The following is an 18,931-nucleotide window of genomic DNA, read 5'->3' on the forward strand; positions in this document are numbered from 1 at the left end:
GGAAGTGGTGTGGTGTTTACATTGAAGGAATTCTGGGTAATGTAGTGCTGCTAACCTACCCGCCTAAACGCAACGGTCTACAGATAATAAGACAACAGGTTACTGACATGAAGAAGTGACTAAAACTGTTATACATTGTGATACTATCTTACTACATATCACCTTATACTATATCCTACATAAGATAAGATAAATATTTACTGATTTGGATGTTACAGCAGCATAACAACACATATAGTGCAAATATAAGTAGCACTTATAAGTGCAGAAACTAAGAAAATAATAAGTGTAATTTCTCTTCAAGAGCAATTAAATTTGAATTACAGGCAATAACAGAACAGACACAATATATGTATTATATTTTACATATTATATTAACACAGACTAAGTGCATTTGCTTAATCATATCAGAATCAGCTTTGTTACTACATATGTTTACACATAAGGATTTGATGGTTTTACAGCTATAAACTTAAAAAGTATATCATAAAGAAAACATACTTTGTCTACATACAGGTCAGACTGTTCCTGTAAATACGAAACAAGAATATAATAGTGCAATGATGATATGTGCATAAAATAGTCTGATGTACTGTTCAGACTCTGCTGCTATTAATCACACCGTCACTTTACTTTTGTCTCCACATGTTCTTGTATAGTTTCTAATTTTTACACCTCTTATTTATTCTTTTACCATCTGCACTTATCTGTACTTATCGTTCTCCGTTTGCTGCTGCAACAGCCGACTTTTTATTTTTCAGTGAAGTTTGTATTCTTTTAATGTGTAAGTAATAACTCCTTTAACAGACAGGATATCATTTTATTTTACACCATTCTTTTTACATTTGTCATCACAAAATACAACATGACATGTCCGTGAAGCTGGAGGGGCAAAAGTAATCCACTGATTTTGGACTTCAATCAAATGCACGAAATGTTTCTTATTTATGAGTGGCATTATATAATCTAGTCACACACAACTGAAACCTACGAAGCATGAAAACCAGCGTTTCCTCACTGATCAGGTCCATGGCGATGACTGAAATAAGTAATATGTGGGAGCTGTTATAAAATATATTAACTTTAAAGTCACCTTTGCCTTTCACTGTAAATCTTTATATACAGTCATGTTTATAATGAACATGCAAGATCATCAGACCATAGAAATAGACTATGAATATCATAGCAATCCCCTTTTACAACTAGTTGCTCAAAACATGAGCTAATGATAGCACCCACATCCACAGCGCACTGATAGGTTTCTGTACACCTCTTCCACCCACATTACTGGGCAGGGGACAGGGTCATGAGGCAGGCTGTACTTATGGCAGAGCTGTTTGTGCACTCTTGTTCTTTCACACACAGACCGACAAACAGGGCCACGTCGTATAGCGAAGAACTAATTTAATCACTTTTTGTTGGGAACAGGGAAGGACACCAGTTGCCTGTTGAGCTCTCTCAACTGAGCATCTAGAGTCTCTGTGGTTAATGCGAGCTCTGCTATTTGAGTCTGTAGGCTTGTGATGCTCTCGTTCAGCTCCTCCTCTTTGCGCCGTGAGTTAGTGGCCTGCCTGCTGTACTCCAGCACCATGCAGCCACCACCGATGAGGAAGATGATCGCCTCTCCCAGCAACTCTGCGCCCAGCTCTGCAGCCGATTCCTCGTTCAACGGCTTAATGGTAGAACCCCGAAAGCCCATGATCCGCATCTTCGTTCTCATCTCAATCCAGTGGTAAACTGTGAGGACAAAGACCATACAGTGCACAGTTCTGGTTAAACTTTTTATAGGAAATTTAGGTTTTGCTCACATTTGCACCTGCAAAGGCATCAGATGGTCTGATCACAAGAGAACAGTTTGAAACGCATTCGTATGAATGTGTTAACATTCAATTTGTATGAGCTTTTTGATGTGCTTAGAGCACACTAAACCTCTCAAGCAGAGTGTGTTTGCTTTAATTCAAATAGGCCAGGAACATTTTACAGTCTGTAATTGAAGCCAAGTCCTAAACAAACACCACCAGCTGGAAACTGCAATATGTATTCAGCTGCAACTAACCATTTTAATTCAATGTATTCTACATTAAATCACTAAGTCTCAATTATGGTAAGTACACTAGCGCCTTTCTAGTCTTTCCAGTCACTCAAAACACTTTTACAGTACTTTGACATTCACCCATTCAGACAGCATTCATACTTTAGTTTCCTCCTGCCATCAGGAGGAAACTGACCATTTGTACGCACTCAAACTCTGACGCAGGAGCAATTTGGGGTTCAGTGTCTTGCCCAAAGACACTTCCACATGTGGACTGGAGAAGCCGGGGATTGAACCTTAATCTCTTGTTTGGTGGACAACCTGCTCTCCATGTTATCACGCTATTGTCCAATTTCTGTCCAACAATTTTTCTAGCAGTGCCGAAACACACAAACATGAGAGATTTCTTTGTATGATCATACTCAATGTGCTCTCCTAATAAATGCTATTTCCTCTGATTTTAATGTGATATTGTGTTGCATGCTTTATTTAGTTGCTTGATTTTATTTTGCATCATTACTACAGTGCGATATTTGCAATATCCTGTGCAATACACACGTATATATTTTATATTTCTTTTCTCATATTTGTATATTTGTTATATCCCTTGTTTTTGCACTAATTCTGGTACTGATACTTTGTTTCTGCACATTTTCTGTCCCCTCTGTTGTTGTAACAAGTGGAGTTACCCTGTGTGGGATAAATAAAGTCTCTCTCTCTGCCTAGAGTGGATGTTATGAAAATGAATAGTGATTAGTTAGGGCTGGCAGGGCTTTTTAATGAAGTCATTTTAGCACAAGTATATATTTAATATTTTAAAAAGCATAAAATTGAGTATAAGTAACATAGTATAAATTTAGCTTTAGTTTCTATTTTCTATTTAGTTTCTATTTTGGAAGCGTTTATTGTACTTGACAGCAAAGCAAAGCAGTTTCACACTATCAGTTCAATGACAGACAAGACCCGCCCTCTTTGAGATTGCCGGGCCGCTATTGGTCGAGCAAGTAAACCAAAGAAAATGATTGGATAAGCGGTCTCGACTGCTACAATCTCATTGGTCGTTGAGGATCTCCTAGTTCACCCATCGTCCGGGTGTCTGACACTGAAGTCTAGCGGTCACTGACGGGTGATTAGCTCCGTTACTCACGCTGTGCCGGCGGCAGACAGATGTAATTCTTAAAGAACTCGCTTCTCCGGGCTCCGGCTTTTATTCGGTTCGCCACAGGCTTGCTCATCTGCCTCACTCCGAGGTAGAGGAGCTTGGCGATAGGGAAGGCACCGACAACCATCTTGGCGGAAACGCTTCACCAGCGTAGGGCGGGGGACGTTGACGTTAACGTGATGACGTTAATGATTGACAACGACGGTGACGAACCCTCCCACGTGTTCACTTTATTAATAACTATAAACAATATTGCACCAATTTATCTAATGTTTAAAACAAAAAAAACCCATCAGGACCTTATTTAGCGAATATGATTTGTTTCATATAAAATTAACTTTGAAATGTCATAATTGTTTGCTCTTGTCCTTTTTTTTGCTGTTTCTGTTCCGTTTCTAACTTTGTATGTGAACATTTGCACAATAACAGTAGAAAAACCCCACCCACGGGTGTAAATGCATTATAAACTGAGTCATGTTTTACTAAATAATATGTAATATATATGATAATACATAAATTATTCAGCCACTGAATGTACTGTGTAAGATGCGGTTTATTTACTTGTGAACCCATTTTCTCTAATTCACTTATTATCACTCATGTTAGCTCTATCTTTAAGAAGTGGCCTATATAGATGTATTAAAGTATAATATTTAATTGTTTATATGGAAGCGCATATGATTACTTAAGACTTCTGTATAAAAAGTGGGTTATAACTGCAGGTGATGTAAAGCTGTGTGAGGCTTTATGCGCTCGTAGATAATGACACAGTGCGTCAGGCTGCCTGTTCTTCACAGAAAGAGTCAATAAACAGGAGGTCAAAGGCGGTGGAGTGCTTCACCTGGCCCAGCTGTGGCAGAAACACCTGGCTCGGGTTACAGCACAGCCAGAGGGGCTGGACTCTAAGCCAACACAAGTCAACTCAGTACGCAGCTATGACTAAATGTCTGGAGCGAGAGAGAGACGCACTCTGTGAGCAGCCAGACTTCAGGAAGACGAGAAACTTTGAACAGGACTCAGCTTTCCTCTCGGATTTGGGACTGAAGAACAAAAGAGGCTCTCATTTCTTGAGGTAAGGGGCTTTAAAAGTCGGCACCCATCTGCGTGAGATCAGTGGTTTTATTATAAGATCGTGTCTGTTCACTGCGAGGAGCGTGTCGTCGGTGAAGCTCCTTGAGTAAGTTCGCAGCTCTAATTAAGTAGCTCGCTGTCCCAGCCTGAAAAAAACTCATTTTATGTCTTTTGCATGCCTCTTTGCGAGGTTTGTGCCGTTCATTGTGAGGGGTCTTGAACGCGAGGAGGAGCTTGAACTCAAACTAATGAAAATCAGATGTTACCATCCCTGCCTGGCATGCCTCACAGTCTCCAACCACAGAGGAAAGCTGAACCAGTACCAGACCAGTACAGCACCCTACAACAATAACTGTTAACTATTTATTCATTTGTGGTCACCCTTAGGGTTTTGTGACTTCATTGAGAGTGATTTAATTGTAATCTTGTCTGACTGAATGGTATTTTTATTATCTTTTATTGTTGCATGTTCACTTTATTGATACTTTAGTAGATTTAGTAGATCAGTGTAAAATGTGACTTTAAGTGGTGCTATGTGAAACAAAAAGCATCCATCATTACATTTGGAATTCCTTATGCAATGTTACTTGTGCAAGATGGGAATTCAAATGTGTCATGAGTTTATTAGCAAAGCCAATCACTGCACAGTTGTAACTTGCAGGCAAACCAAACCTTCCTATCGGTGCAGAATATAAATGGTACTGACTCAACTTGTGTGCTCCGCGCTGGGTATCCGTCAAAACCAGCTGGGCTGCATTGTGTGATTCACCTGTTGTAACCTGTTATCCAAGACACTGCTCATACTGTCACCGTATACCTGTATTTTAACTTTCTCCCATTCTAAGCGATAAATGCGTGCGTGTACAAGCATGCAAGCAGGTACACATATCTGTCAGACTCTCTTAATGGCCCTGCTTTGCATGCTTTGCGCCTCAACATGAGCACACCACACCACAGGTATTAGATGGAGCATGTAACTGGTAAGAAATGTTGTGTAGCACTGAGAGATTCCAGAGTCACATGTCGTGGGGAACAGTGTCGGCCTCCAAGTGAAGAGCCTGCAGCACAATGAGCCAAAAGAAGAATGAAGGCAGGTTGTATTGTTTGAGGCTTAGTTGTTATCATCTCAGACCTAGAGACCGTGCTGAGATGGGATCACAGCAGCAGCGGTCGGTGTGAACGGTGCAATCGAACACATGTCTGTCTCTGTGTGTTGGCCCTGTGACTGGCAGGTGACCTGTCCAGGGTGACCCTGCCTCTCGGCCAAAGTCAGCTGGGTTTGGCTCCAGCCCACTGTGACCCTTAAGGATAAGCGGTATAGATTGTGGGCTCACCACAACCTAACATGACGGCCTAAATCATGTTTTTACAAAATGATTGTGTTTACCAACCCCAACCGTATCTCCCAGTGCCCAAATATAACGGAAGACACCCCACTCCACCACCTCTCTCTGTCTCTGCATGCTTGCATGTGTCTGCGTGTCTCTTTCTGTTCGGACAAATATGTGGAGTAAGTATGTAAATCAAAAATGACAAGCACATCCAGCAGTGATGCTATTTTCAGTAAATATTGTGGATGGGCAGGTTTGCGGCCGTGGAGTGCGTGTAAAAAGACAAATTTCAGTCTAACATCACCGGAGAAAGGAAGCCAGCAGGACTCTGAGGTGCTGCCTCTTGTGTGTCCCAGGTTTAAGATGTAGGCCTATCGTGTTATATTACAGTTCCTGTTGTTAGTTGTTCTAATAATGGTTGAATGTTATCTAGATTGTGCTGGATCAGTGGATGGGAATGATTGATTGAAACAATGATTCACTGCATAGAATAAAAGTGGACCAGGGGCGTAAAGTGGGGGGGCCTAACCCTTCTCTACTTCCTACTCCCCTGATCAGACCACACATATTTTTCAAACTCTGCCTTCTTTATGATCTCAACTACACACCTGTAAAGTTTCATGAAGGCGTCTCGCATGGTTGTGACGCTATCGCAGTGACACACTCTCTCCCGCAGACAGATATACAAACACACACGCAGACTCACAAGCTGAAAACAATACCAGCCGACGCTGCCACGGCTGGTAAATATCCTTTGGTCTACGCATAGTGTATGAACCTGCACTTTCTACAGAGACTGACTGTCAGTCTCAGCTCGAGACGGCTGAAAAAAAGCTGCATTGTTGAAGTTGTGTTTGGCACTGACAGCTTCTGTCAGGAATAGAGTGTGCAGCGTTTGTGTAGGTTGAAAGGTTAAGTATTTATATGACTAACTAGGGCTGAGGCGGAGTGAAAGCATTGTGAAAAGAAGTACTTTGGGTGGAGTTTTTGTATCCGAGAAGCTTACAGTTGGTCACGTCTGGAAGTATGGGATATGATTACTCAAGGAGGTCACATGTCAGCATGGAATTCATCACACAACAGTAGTCAAATTTATCTCATCTGCTCATTTAGTCAGGAAAAAACATCCCATGGCTTCATGGCAGTGCGGCCATTATTTTATAATCTTCAAGACCTTCTTCTTCCAGATAAATATTCTTTGTAAACACTCTTCCTGTGTTTGCAGCAGATTCTGAAGGCAAAGACCAGAAATTCACCGGATGATCGGTGACACAGATTCCCCATGTTTTACACAGTAGTTGCACAATACATCCCTCATGTATTTGCACAATTAGCTTTGGCCTTAATCTCTTGTCAGAATCAAGAAATGTTAACAGCCCGTTTCAAAAGCTTCCCATCACATGAGATAGTGGTGAGCCAAGGCAAACATTACATGCAATGTTATCTATGACGCCCTCTGGCATGAAAACACCTTCAAGGGTCTTCAGACCAATCATATTCCGGAAATTTCAAATTAAGACAGCTTGTGGAAATGATATTTGAGTTTTGTCACAGGAGCTTAAGAGAGTGTAACACTGCAGGCCTGTAAAATCACAGCTGTGGGACTTAATTTAGTTTGTGTTGTCTGCGTGATGACACACAACCAGGCTTTTAGGACACCACGACAAAGAAACATGAAAAGCAGGCCACAGGGGGAAGCATTTCATTGTCTCGGAGGAATTTCTCTTAGCAGTCGGTCTCAGCCAAGTTCCTCTCCAAGAGTGAACAGAGACAAAGGCAGAAAGCTCTGGAGGAAGGATATGAAAGAGGGACCAATAACAGTGTAACAGGATGATGAGGAAATGAATGGATGTTTTCATGGAAATAAAGAGTTCAGCAGAAACTAGAATCTGTCAGATGCGTAATCTGGTATTGTTGGTTAAGGACATGAAAAGGCAGGGAAAGAGGGAGGCACCACTTGTACTCTTGGTCAGACACACCCTGGCACTCTGCAAAGCTAATGATTATTATCCTTAATCCTCAAATCTCCCTTCTGCTTCCCACGAGATCCCTCTGCTTTTTTGTGCGTCTCTTGGCAAAGTTGTTTTGTTTAAAGTTTAGTAAGCAGAAGTTTTTTCATGTGTTCCTTCACGGGATCATGTTGTGGCTTCCATCTTGGCTTTACTACTCGAGAGAGCTAATTGTAGTTTGTTAAAGTGGCAGAACCAGCTGACATCGTATTCAAAGCGACGGAAAGGAACTGGAGAGAAAGCGAGTATGGAGTCTTCCAAGAAACCTCTCTTGTGAAATCAACCAAAGTGCGGCGGCCGATCGCGAAGCCTGGAATAGAGGAGAGCACTGCCGCTGTGGCCACCAGCTGTCAGCCCACTTCAGATCTTCTGATGATTAATGTGTGTTTCAGTGCGTAAAGACGAACCCACTGGGTGTGGCGTGTAAGGTGTAAGAGTTGTGTCACGTTTATGTGACAACTGCATGTGTGTTGGCTGTTCCTAAAAATTCACTGTATGCTTCTCTACATGTCCCCAGGTCTGGCTGCTGCTGTCTAGTTTAGTTTACATTAGCTTATTTGCACAGTAACAAAATATGCTGATAAGAAAAGCAACAGGAGAAAAGATGCAAATGGCCGACACTTCCCGTCAAGATAAAAAACCAAAATGAGGAGATTATTTTAAAAACGTAACACCTCAAAACCACCAGAAAACGACATAAACACAAATCTAGAATCTAAATAACGACAGAACAACAACAATGGCGAGAAATGGTAGAACAAGAAGTGCAAAGCCATAAGGGAAGTCTTGCAAAGCCCTTGGTTCAGTCAATGAACCCGTGAATTACTTTTTTGAAATGCATCGTAAGTTAGCCGCTAATGAAAAATGTCACACACATTGTCCAATAAAGTGCATTTGTTTATGTGAGGTCACGTTAACACAGTGAAAGAGAGCCTGAGTTAAGAGAATTAGATAACTAACTAAGTCCAAAAGTAAAACTAGTGTGTAACAATAGAGGAGCACAGTAAACAACAGTAAAAGTTGACACGGGGAGGAGAAAACAGCGAACACAGGGAGGGAGGGAGGGGCTGGGGTGAGTGAATGGCTGGTCAGGAAGGGGAGAGTTCAGCGAGTGAGATCGACCCGACCTTGGTGAGGCGGTGAGAGTGTAATCAGTTTTTGTGGGCGCTGCTCTTGAAAAAGATAAGTGTGGAAGGCTGTGAGGGAGGTGACAGGCTCACTGCGAGGAGTGGTGAGGAATGTGAGCCTGTAAACAGGCCTGACTGAGACTCCTGCTGCAGCACACAATGTGAGGAGAAGCTCTTATTAGCTGACTGAGATCTTATGTAACACAAGTTGTGCTCTAGACCTGGCTAATGTTCAGCTGGTGTTTGGGGGCTCATCCGGTTGCTGAGAAGGGTGTGTATTATCGTGCACTGGGTGAGGTTAGTCTGGCTTTAAAGGTGCATGATTTTCACATACAAACACATCCATTGTATCAGGCTGAATAACAAACTGGGGTGGCAACAAAGATAAATATCCTCTTCCCTTCTCTATTTACGCTGTAACTAAGCTTTAAAGACTCCCTGCTGTCTTTTTGGGTTGTTTTTTAATTGTTTTTTTTTTTTGGTCTTTCCCAAATTAGAACCAATATTAATTTTATTTCTGTTCGTCATGTATAAATACAAACGGTACCATCTGGGAGATTCGAAGCAGCAGGAAACACTTTGCATCCATTAAAAGCGAAATAATGCATTTCAAGCAACTGCAGCTCCGTGTTACGGTTATCATATCAATTTTTCTATTTCTACATATTTAAAATAGACACAGCTGAAGAAGGCAGCTTTTGAGTTCCAGCAAAAGAGGGATACTCTGGAAAGCTTTGCGTGCCACTAACATGCAGATGAAGGCATTTTAAAGGACAGCAGAAGCACAAGAGAACAATAAAGTAACATCTGGAAGACAATAAACACAACAAACTGATGAGATACGATAGTTTAGGTGAAGCTTTGGTTCATTTCTGAAGGAGGAAACGCACCAAAATAGTTCACAGAGACGCTGAGCGGTCACACAGCAGGGCTAGCAGTTGAATCATCAGTGACTCGCTCTCTGTTCATGCAACGATACATGCATGACCATTATTAGTTCATTTTAGGAGCATTGAAGATGGGCAGATGTGTGAGAGTGGCTCAACACGATTTAACCACCATATTTTGGATATTTCATTAGCCTCAACATGCAAATATTTACCCTACAGTAATGGAATTCACATGTTAGGTTTAGACTAGCATGGCATTTATCTTATCCTTATGCACATGAAGGACATATCAGGACTTGTTGGGTGTTCCCTCTGTAAATGTAATGGGCTAAAGGTTACTTAAAAGAGTAAAAAGTACTTCAAAGAGAAAGATGCACTAATATTGTGTATTTTAAATTCATAAAGAAGAGTACTTTTCTTTTTTAATCCTAATGTGTCCCTTTTAAGGAAGAATCCCACTGGATATTTAATCAAGGTTTAATCAAGCTTTTTTCAAGATCGATCACTAAATTTCATTTCACTTTTACTGAAATTTGTCAAACTTGCTGCCCACAAACAGAAGCTCTTATAAAGTCTTTATTTTCTCCAAATTTGACAGCAGTTGTCACATATACAGAGTTTAATAATGAGCAGAAAATCGAACCAGCAATGTGTAATCATGAAGAATTCTTGTGGGCATTCGGCGATCCTTTGGCGTTAACACATAATTTGAATGGCCTTTTGCACCCAGTCTGGGCTAATTGACCTGTTGGCACACGCAGCTGTCTGGAGGATTAGTTTAATCTGTCATCTACTTCACAAGCTATGTTCTGCACCTGTCTGTCTGTCTGTCTGTCTGTCTGTCTGAAGCAGGCTTTCAACAAACCAGCTGTATGTGATGAACTGGAACACCTAGCACAAACAGATAATGTGGTTGAGTCAGCAAGCAGAGCACACACTCCAACCGGGCTTCCCGAAAGTGGCCTCAGATGGCTGCGATGCCACTGAGTGAAGTGATCGATCACATAAACTGTTTTAAGCATCCAAACAAGTGTTCTTTTGTATTTACAGTTGCCAACGTATGAGGAAATTAAGCTTGTATAGACACGGAGTTCTGGTTATAAAAGCTGGTTCTCCGTGAGATAGCTGGGAGCTTGTAGGTCAAACACTGCTTAAGTTTTTTCAGTTTGATGCGTCAGCTAACTTTACTTTGTACTGAACAGAGAGTCAAAGACTCAGGCAAGTGGTATGAGAAGAACCTAGAGGGCAAAAAGCAGAACCTGTTTGTACTAATCTTTGTGCTCTGAAGTATGCAGAGTCCCATAAAACATGCTGAATGGGAATCCATGTCATGAGATTGTGAATACATAACCAGGTGAAGGTGGTGTGAGACTTTTCTTCTTACACCTGTGGTATGTTTTAATTTTTTTTTAGGAGCCAAACGCTGCTGCCCCACAGCCATGAGTTCCCAGACAAGCTTTGGCAGCAGCATGCTGTGTGAGTCTCCACAAACCCTTGATTTGTCTTTCTGGCTCAGAGTATATTCGTACACATGGGAGTGATATCCTGTTCTAATTGTCTGTGCTGCTTATGTGGTTTATGTTCAGTCCAGTCAATAAATGACGACCTGAATGCATCGCTGGCTACAGCAGATGAGTTATCCAGAGAGTTCAACTCCCTGCTGAAGGAGGCCTCCTCCAACACCAACAACACGTCTCAGGTACACACACACACACACACGTTTCTTCTTTTAGCTGTTGGTTTTCAACAGTTTATATTCTATGTTGTATTTGAAAGTGTGCATACATGTGACAGAGTCCCTCCTCAGTCAGTTGAAGCCTCACACCCTCTCATAGCTAACATCTAGCATGCCATTAGCAGTAGAGCAGCAGAGTTTCTTTCATTGTTTTTCTCAAAAGCTAAAATGTGTTCCTGTGATTTACCCGTCCATATGTTAGACTAAATGTCTTCTACTGGGTTGGCCAGAGCGCTTTAAAGACCTTGTGAAATGATCCAAAATAAAGCAACAAATATGTTGTTAATATCCTACAACGATATATTCCATGAATCTTAACCAGTAGCACACTGTCAGTGGGGCAGCAGTTGTTGAATGCAAACAAAGTAAGTGTTGTTTTATCTTTGGGGAAAAAAGAAAAAATGAAAGTACTTTACAATTCAGCGCAGTAGCATAGTCATGTTTTATAATATGAATTTATATCACTTTCCCTTCAGATCAGCTCTACAATCTCCAGAGAGAATCCTCCGTCCATCAGGCTGTCAAGTGGCAGCAGCAATGACAGCATCAGCTCTAAGCCTTTCTCCCCGAGCTCAACAACTTCTCATCCCATCGCCTCCCCCGTCTTCTCCACCAACTCACCCCCGTCCCCCATCATCCACAGAGACCAGAGCCCCAGACAGTCGCCTCGCATGGCGAGGCACAATTCCCCCTCTCGTTACGACAGGAGCCCACGAGGTTCAATCAGTTACTCAGACAGGAGCCCCTCTCCGAGCCCCACAGCTGTTACGTTTGACCAGCCATCTTGGTCTGGCTCGCTCCACTCCCCCATCAACTTGCTGAGCCCCTATGACAGCAGCCAGATGGGCCGCAGATCACCTCGGCTAGACAGAAGCCCCTCTCCTTTGTCTTTCAATCGTCCAATGTCGAGCACGCTCCCTCGAAACTTTGGCGGCTTCAGGCAACCTGGTAAGTGGCTTCAAGTTATACAGGTGTAAAACATTTTCTTGGAACTAAAGCAAACAGAAATATTTCATTATCATGGAATTAAATTAACTATATTCCCAGTGGAGTCCTTTTGAGTTGGGAAACTACCTAAAAGACTGGCTGAAGAATCATTACCTCAACACATAAGTGAGGCTTTTCCCCATATAAGTGTTTAGTTACTGTGGGTTTAATGTCACAGTGTTTTCAGAGATTCATTCTTCAACTCTACCAATAAAAAGTCTGGCCTGTAAAGCGCTGCTTTTTTAGGCTTCCTTTTGTGATGTCTCCCTCTTGCTGGCATTCGCCCTCGGTTTTTGTGGGAGTTTTTTTTTTCTCTTTTTTCTCTCTCTCTATATAACTCTCAATCTCTCCCCCTCTCTCTCCCAGATGAGGCTTTGCAGCGGCAAAAGACTCCTGGCAAGTGGAATGAGACAGATCTGGACGTGTCCTATGAAAGGAAACCTCACCACAATTATGATAGTTAGTTGATTTCTTCATTTGTATATAAATTTGTGAACAAACAAGCAATTGAGGTGTGAGACTTAACGAGCCCTGCTGCTCTAACTTCACTGTATGTGGTCTCTGTTTCCTAAATGAACGCTTTCCTGTTACAGAGACAGAGTGGCTACGGCCTACTGTGCCAAATAGCAGCTGGAGAGAATCCAACCTCGATGGCCCTCCTCCGGCCCCAAGCGCCAAGAAGGTGGGTGGTGTTAACAGAGAGACTCTCAAATAGGTACTGTAAGGTACTTGTTTGTATGGCCTGTGTTGTGGCCCAAACATTTTTTATCAGTTCAGTGTTAAGCCACTCCTTCGAGATCTTGAGGAGCCAAAGATATTCATCAAATAGGAGCTACTGCAAGTCTCCTGGCATCATTTTTCAGATAAGAACGGGGCCAACAAAATGTGGGTGGAGATAGGAGTCGGTATTTTAGAGATGATCCATCTCTCTTACATTGAAAAGTCATCTGCTGCAGTAAATTGGGATTAGCAAGAATCTTTTCCTCTTTTCTTTCCTTCCCAGGATCCCCGCTCTCCGTCTGTCCAGTATCCCCATGGTTCTCTCCCCCGCAACGCACGTATATCAGTACCTCCAGACGTTTCATCCTCACCCCACTCCCCTTACCACCCTCAGCCCATCATCTCCCGTATTTCTATTCCCCCAACCTCTGCTCAGTCCCGTCAGCGCAGGCCCATCCCTCTCTCCGTCATCATGCGTCTCCAAAACCCCCACTGGGGAGGAATGCCAACCCGCCACCCCAGAGTCCTGGGAGGCGAAGGTGACATGGCGCCTTACCAACCAGCTGCGCCCATCCCGAGGGAGTTCTTCCACCAACCTGTACCCCTGCTGCACCAACACCCACCTGAGCTGAGGCAACCAGTCATCTACAGTGACGGTAGAACACATTTAACATCCACACACACACTCTCCGTGTTCGCACGATCTGTGTTGTAACTTTGTGCTGTGGTTTGGTTTCAGTGCTGAATCCAGGGGATGTGGATGCAGAGTTGGAGCGGCTTGACATTGTCCACCACATGCCTGTGATTTCCAACATGCCAGAGGGCAAGCAGGGTGCACCCCAAGCCCCCAGGCCCCTCAGCCCCACCAAGCTACAGCCCGTCATGGCCCCTGAGGCCCAGAGCCATGAGATTCCTGACCTGGAGGAGCTGCTCCGCATCCGTTCTGAAATCCCCCGGGCTCTGAAGAGGCGGGGCTCCGTCGACCAGTCACGGCCCCTGAAGAAGGCCTCCCATTACCAGCCCAACCAGTACAAAAATCTCATTGACAAGCTTTTTCGCAGGAACGACCAACGGCAGAGGGGCGAGCAAGGTAGCGAGAGCAGCTCCTCCGACGGAGAGGAAGGCGCTTCTCCTCCTGCCCGTTTACCACATCAGACGTCTCAGCTGATTCCCCAGGACTTCAGAGTAAGAAATGGGCTTTGACCTCATGTAATGTTACATTTTGTTTTAACTAACTCTCTGTTATCTTACTTTATATGAACTTGCATCCTGTTTGTCCCTTCAGAGCTACCATTCCATTCTGCGGCGCTCCAATCGGGAGCACAAAGGCTCCGGGAAGCGAGCTCGACTCAGTCCGCTCGTCCTGCTGCTGGACGGATCGTTGGTCGGAGAACTGGAGACGGTGCAGAGGGCTGTGCAGGAGGTGTGTGTGTGTGTGTGTGTGTGTACTAATATACACATATCTCACTGTATATACTACCACTGCCACTACTACTACTCTACTGTTACTACCAGCCCCAGTAATAGTAGTTATACCTAAAATACTAAAGGCACTTTACTAATAATTAGATACTTACATACATATTTCTAATAAATATGAATGAAAATCAGAAAAAATGACAACGACAATTCATTCATTAATTGAAATAAAGGTAATAATGCACTTTCACTACTGCATACAGTGCTAATTCTACATCTTTCGTTTTAACATTTTAAATTATTTCTTAAAAACTCATTTAAAAGAGTCTGAGTGAAGATGGTAAAGTGTAGCACCATAGTTGGTGTTCCAGTTCTGGATGTAGACTTTAGGAAGCACTGAAAAATATATAATCTTATAGTTATATTTAACTCCTGTTCTCTCTGGGAAGCTTTGCTGAGCCTGCTTTTGCTTATCCAACACATCCCTGAGTCTGAGCCTGAGAAATACATTTGTCTGGAGGTTGCTGGTACATTAAAGCAGCCTCGACTTCTATTTTGGCAGTCGGAGAGTTGAGAGTCGGGGTGTGGTGGAAGGAGGATAAAGTTGATAAAGCCAGTTACAACACAAACATCACACTTTCTTGATAAGTAACAATATAATGATATCCGAGTGCATTAATTCTTGTAACATGATTAATTACAGTTTATCTGATGAACCCACTTTGTGTGAAATGAATTTCTATAGATGAACGATCCGAGCCAACCCAATGATGAAGGCATCACTGCCCTTCACAATGCCATCTGCGGAGGCCATTATAATGTAGTGGACTTCCTGGTTCGCATCGGAGCCAATGTCAGCGCACCAGACAGCCACGGATGGTAAATATTTTATATATATATTCTCTCCCACCTTTACGCTCTCTCTCTCTTTGTCTTTGGCTACACACACAATAAAAGGTGTGTTTTAAGTAAAGATAACTTAATGGTACTGTAGAGTTTGTAAAGCGTCTACATGTGATATTGTCAGAAAGGCGTTCTCGTACCCTTAAATGAATCTTTTGCCCACAGGACTCCGCTGCATTGTGCCGCCTCCTGTAACGACCGTCCTCTGTGTGAGTTTTTGGTGAGGAATGGAGCCGCTGTCATGGCCATGACGGAGAGCGACGGCGCCACCGCCTCCCAGAAGTGTGATCCTTACGCTGTTGGGTTTGAGGAGTGTGAGAGCTTCCTGAGGGGTGAGGCGATTACACATACACACACACACACACACACACACACCCCATGTACGCATACTCTATGACAATGTGCCATCAAGCGCTAAAAGTCATTTATAAAACGATGAATCATCATAAAATGACACCATATGACAGTTGCTACATCGACTGCGGCTCTGACCTTTGCATTGTTAACCGCTGATTAAATGTGACGGGTTTGAACTCTTTCTCCCATCAGTCATTCACACACGTCTCATAATATAATTAATTCACCCTAAGATGTGGCCATTTCATGCCAAACCGGTATTTCTGGCAGGCAACAAAAGCCAAAAATACACATTAAAGGGTTTCAAAATAAAGCTGTAAAGAAATATGAAGTCTTATAATTGAGATTTCATCAAAAGCTGATATTATAACCTGTGACCTTTACAGTCTCCCTGATCACTCTAAGTCAGACATGTGTACATATATTCTGCTTTGTCCAGGCGTGGAGGAGGCCATGGGGGCGGAGAACAGCGGGGTGCTGTACGCTCTGTGGAGCTACCCGGCTCAGGCAGCTGATGAGCTGAGCTTCAGAGAAGGAGACATGGTCACCATCCTGCAGAAGCCTGAAGGGTCGGACTGGTGGTGGGCCTCACTCTGTGGCAGGGAGGGCTTTGTTCCAAACAACTACTTTGGGGTAAGATACCAATTTCTACATAAAGGGTTGAAGGGTTGAACGATTTTCTTACAGTGATGCAGAAAGAACATGAATGTTAAAGTTTTGTTTTGTTTGATTTTTAGCTTTTTCCAAAAGTTCGACCAAAATCTCTCTGCTAAGCGATCTCCAGATGAACAACCCTGGTCAAAATGGTTCAGAGGACTGTCTCAAGAACTGGTGCTCTACAGCTTCACACTGTTATTTGAAAGGACTGTGTGCGTGTGTGTGTGTGTGCGTGTGTGATTATGAGAAGGCTGTATTGCTGCAAGGCATGAGAAATATTTTTGATCTGTCAGTCAAGGAGAGTTGAAGGAGAAGTCTCAGTATTCATTATGGCCATGCTGACAAGGATAAATCTTTGTCGAAGACATCATTCGTACCGGCTCTGCTGCAGGATATTTTTCCACTAAAGCTACATCTCTGTACTCTGTACGCTAAACCTTTCTGTCAAGCTATGCCTTTTCTATCTAAAGGTTTAAAACAAGGGGCCACATTTCCCGCTGTTTTTCGCTCAGCCAGAAGTTGACATTTGTGTCTCATTGGCATCGTCAGTGAGGTCAGTGTAGCTGTTTGCTGTCGACAAACACGACCCATGGTTGCTCAATTTGGGAAAGGGCTGCCTCAATCACAGCAAAATCAACCTGCTCATTACTGGATCAGAGCTATCTGCTGTTACATTAAAGAGAGTGGTCAGGAGATGACGTGAAACTTTATTCTTTTATAGATATTTTTTTAAATGTACTCTACGTACATATCACGGTTTTTCCAGATAGTTAATTCATGTTAATGTTACATCTTCCTCCTTGTCTCTGTGCCAACTGGAACTATTGTGTGAAGTAACTTTTTCTGACCACTGTTGATGGATCTTATTACAGCCACATTCATGATTTTACCAGCCAGATGTTATTTTTGAAATGTGACGTTTGGATGTTTTCCTACCAATGTGGCTGTACATATTTTTAAATCAGCCACAGCAGAAAGCACCTGGATAGTCTCTACTTGCCAATAGTCCCTAGACTTGTTGTAGACTTTTATGCTGCCTATGTAAATGAATCTCAGTTGGAAGATCTTTTTGTGAATGTGTGTGTATTCACAGTGGTAGCTGTGTGGTGATGCATTAGTTTTGTGTTTTGTATGTCGTCAGTTTTCAGTGGAACGCTCTTGTTGCGAGGGACTCAACATGCGGTGCACACAGTGATCAAATGTTAGAATATTCAATAAATCCGTGAGTCACATGTTTCTGATTTCTACTGAAATCGTTCGACACGTTGACGTGTTTGTGGGTTGTGATAAGACCTGTGAAATGTCCTTTACTGACCAGCAGATGACACTGTATAATCAAATATAAATTCAGCACCAGCGTAGCATTTACATTTGTCAGAACCACCAACAAATTAAAACTAATATCTTGTAAAACACCATTTATTGAGTGTGTTTTGTGCAGTATCAGTCCTCTTTGTTGTGCGTTATATCAAACCTTCTTGGCACTTTGTTTCTTCTTCTTTGAAGTTATATTTATTCTCATGTTCTTGCTCCGTCTCTTCTTCTTACACCCAGAGCACCCGAGCGACTGCTGTGATTCTTAATGAATCAATTAGCTGCACTATTATGCATAAGGGTAATTACTAAAAAAACTACACACATGATTAATATTTTTTTAATTAAGTCTGACTCAAGCCTTTTGATCTGTAGACTATCTCTACCCCACTGGTATTAAGAAAACACCAACGCTTGTATGCTTCATCACATCCCTGAGGAAGATTAGTGTCAACACTGTTTGAAGCTGACTGACTGTTCTCCTTTTACTGTTTTTTCCTGTTTAAATGTATGTATATTATAAAAACACATGATAGTGGCGACATACAGAGACACATTCACAATCTACTCACACACACTGTGGTGTGTGGCTGTGGTGAGCTGATGCGGTGTCTCACATTTTCTGGTGAATAATTCAGATGATTTAAGTGGAGTCAACTGTCCACTGGCCTGTGGCCGCGTACGTAATGATCTGCTGGAACAGATCTCCTCTTGGCCTCGACTCGAGGGTCACGACGAAGAAAAGGAGCGCACACTGCAGAATCCCCACGTTAAGTCTCTTCTTCATTCATAAAACATCTGTCTTGATCCAACAACTCCGCCAAAAGAGGTGAGATAATGTGACAAATACCGCTGTAGCTTCACTCCTCCGCTGGTTTGCAGGGAGAAATACAATCTGTAAAAGAGGATGAATGAGAAGAGGCACTTCATCAGATTGAATATAATTATTTGCATAGAGGGAATTTAATGTAAAAGATGAGCTGCAGTCATTTAAATCTGGGGGTCCAATATGGAAAAAAAAAAAATCTGCTTAACAAATAACGCTCACTTTTTCCGACTTTTCTACAATGTTTGCTTTTTATTATAAAAAGCTGTTAAAATTTGCCTCTTCTGACGTCTAAAAACAATTTAAATAGAAATGAAGCTGAGAAGGGAACTACTTAGACACAGACCTTCATCAGTGGTGACTAGACATTGCTCCATTTTTAATGGTTACA

The 18,931-nt window shown here is 42.5% G+C and overlaps 2 protein-coding genes across 2 annotated transcripts; one reads left to right on the plus strand and one right to left on the minus strand.

Moving 5' to 3' along the window:
- Nucleotides 1-823: 823 nt before the first annotated feature.
- Nucleotides 824-3,332, minus strand: opa3 (outer mitochondrial membrane lipid metabolism regulator OPA3). Its single transcript, XM_070829583.1, has 2 exons — nucleotides 3,180-3,332; nucleotides 824-1,737 (listed from the first exon to the last, which is right to left on the minus strand). Exons 1-2 carry the CDS (start codon nucleotides 3,319-3,321, stop codon nucleotides 1,409-1,411), a joined length of 471 nt encoding a protein of 156 aa, XP_070685684.1. The 5' UTR covers nucleotides 3,322-3,332; the 3' UTR covers nucleotides 824-1,408.
- Nucleotides 3,333-4,061: 729 nt separating this feature from the next.
- On the plus strand, nucleotides 4,062-17,810 carry ppp1r13l (protein phosphatase 1, regulatory subunit 13 like). Its single transcript, XM_070828718.1, has 13 exons — nucleotides 4,062-4,266; nucleotides 11,036-11,098; nucleotides 11,209-11,321; nucleotides 11,834-12,305; nucleotides 12,711-12,803; nucleotides 12,938-13,026; nucleotides 13,348-13,720; nucleotides 13,804-14,249; nucleotides 14,350-14,487; nucleotides 15,229-15,362; nucleotides 15,552-15,718; nucleotides 16,183-16,376; nucleotides 16,481-17,810. The coding sequence occupies exons 2-13, from the start codon at nucleotides 11,062-11,064 to the stop codon at nucleotides 16,514-16,516; spliced, it is 2,292 nt and encodes a 763-aa protein (XP_070684819.1). The 5' UTR covers nucleotides 4,062-4,266; nucleotides 11,036-11,061; the 3' UTR covers nucleotides 16,517-17,810.
- Nucleotides 17,811-18,931: the final 1,121 nt, after the last annotated feature.

This window comes from Pempheris klunzingeri, chromosome 4 (genome assembly GCF_042242105.1).
Source record: "Pempheris klunzingeri isolate RE-2024b chromosome 4, fPemKlu1.hap1, whole genome shotgun sequence".
NCBI classification, from domain to species: domain Eukaryota; kingdom Metazoa; phylum Chordata; class Actinopteri; order Acropomatiformes; family Pempheridae; genus Pempheris; species Pempheris klunzingeri.

Coding starts and splice junctions, on each gene's coding strand:
- opa3 (XM_070829583.1), bottom strand. CDS start 3,321: ATGGTTGTCGGTGCCTTCCCTATCGCCAAGCTCCTCTACCTCGGAGTG. Junction 1,738..3,179: donor CTGTCTGCCGCCGGCACAGC/GTGAGTAACGGA, acceptor TTGTCCTCACAG/TTTACCACTGGATTGAGATG.
- ppp1r13l (XM_070828718.1), top strand. CDS start 11,062: ATGAGTTCCCAGACAAGCTTTGGCAGCAGCATGCTGT. Junction 12,306..12,710: donor TGGCGGCTTCAGGCAACCTG/GTAAGTGGCTTC, acceptor TCTCTCTCCCAG/ATGAGGCTTTGCAGCGGCAA. Junction 14,488..15,228: donor TGCAGAGGGCTGTGCAGGAG/GTGTGTGTGTGT, acceptor GAATTTCTATAG/ATGAACGATCCGAGCCAACC.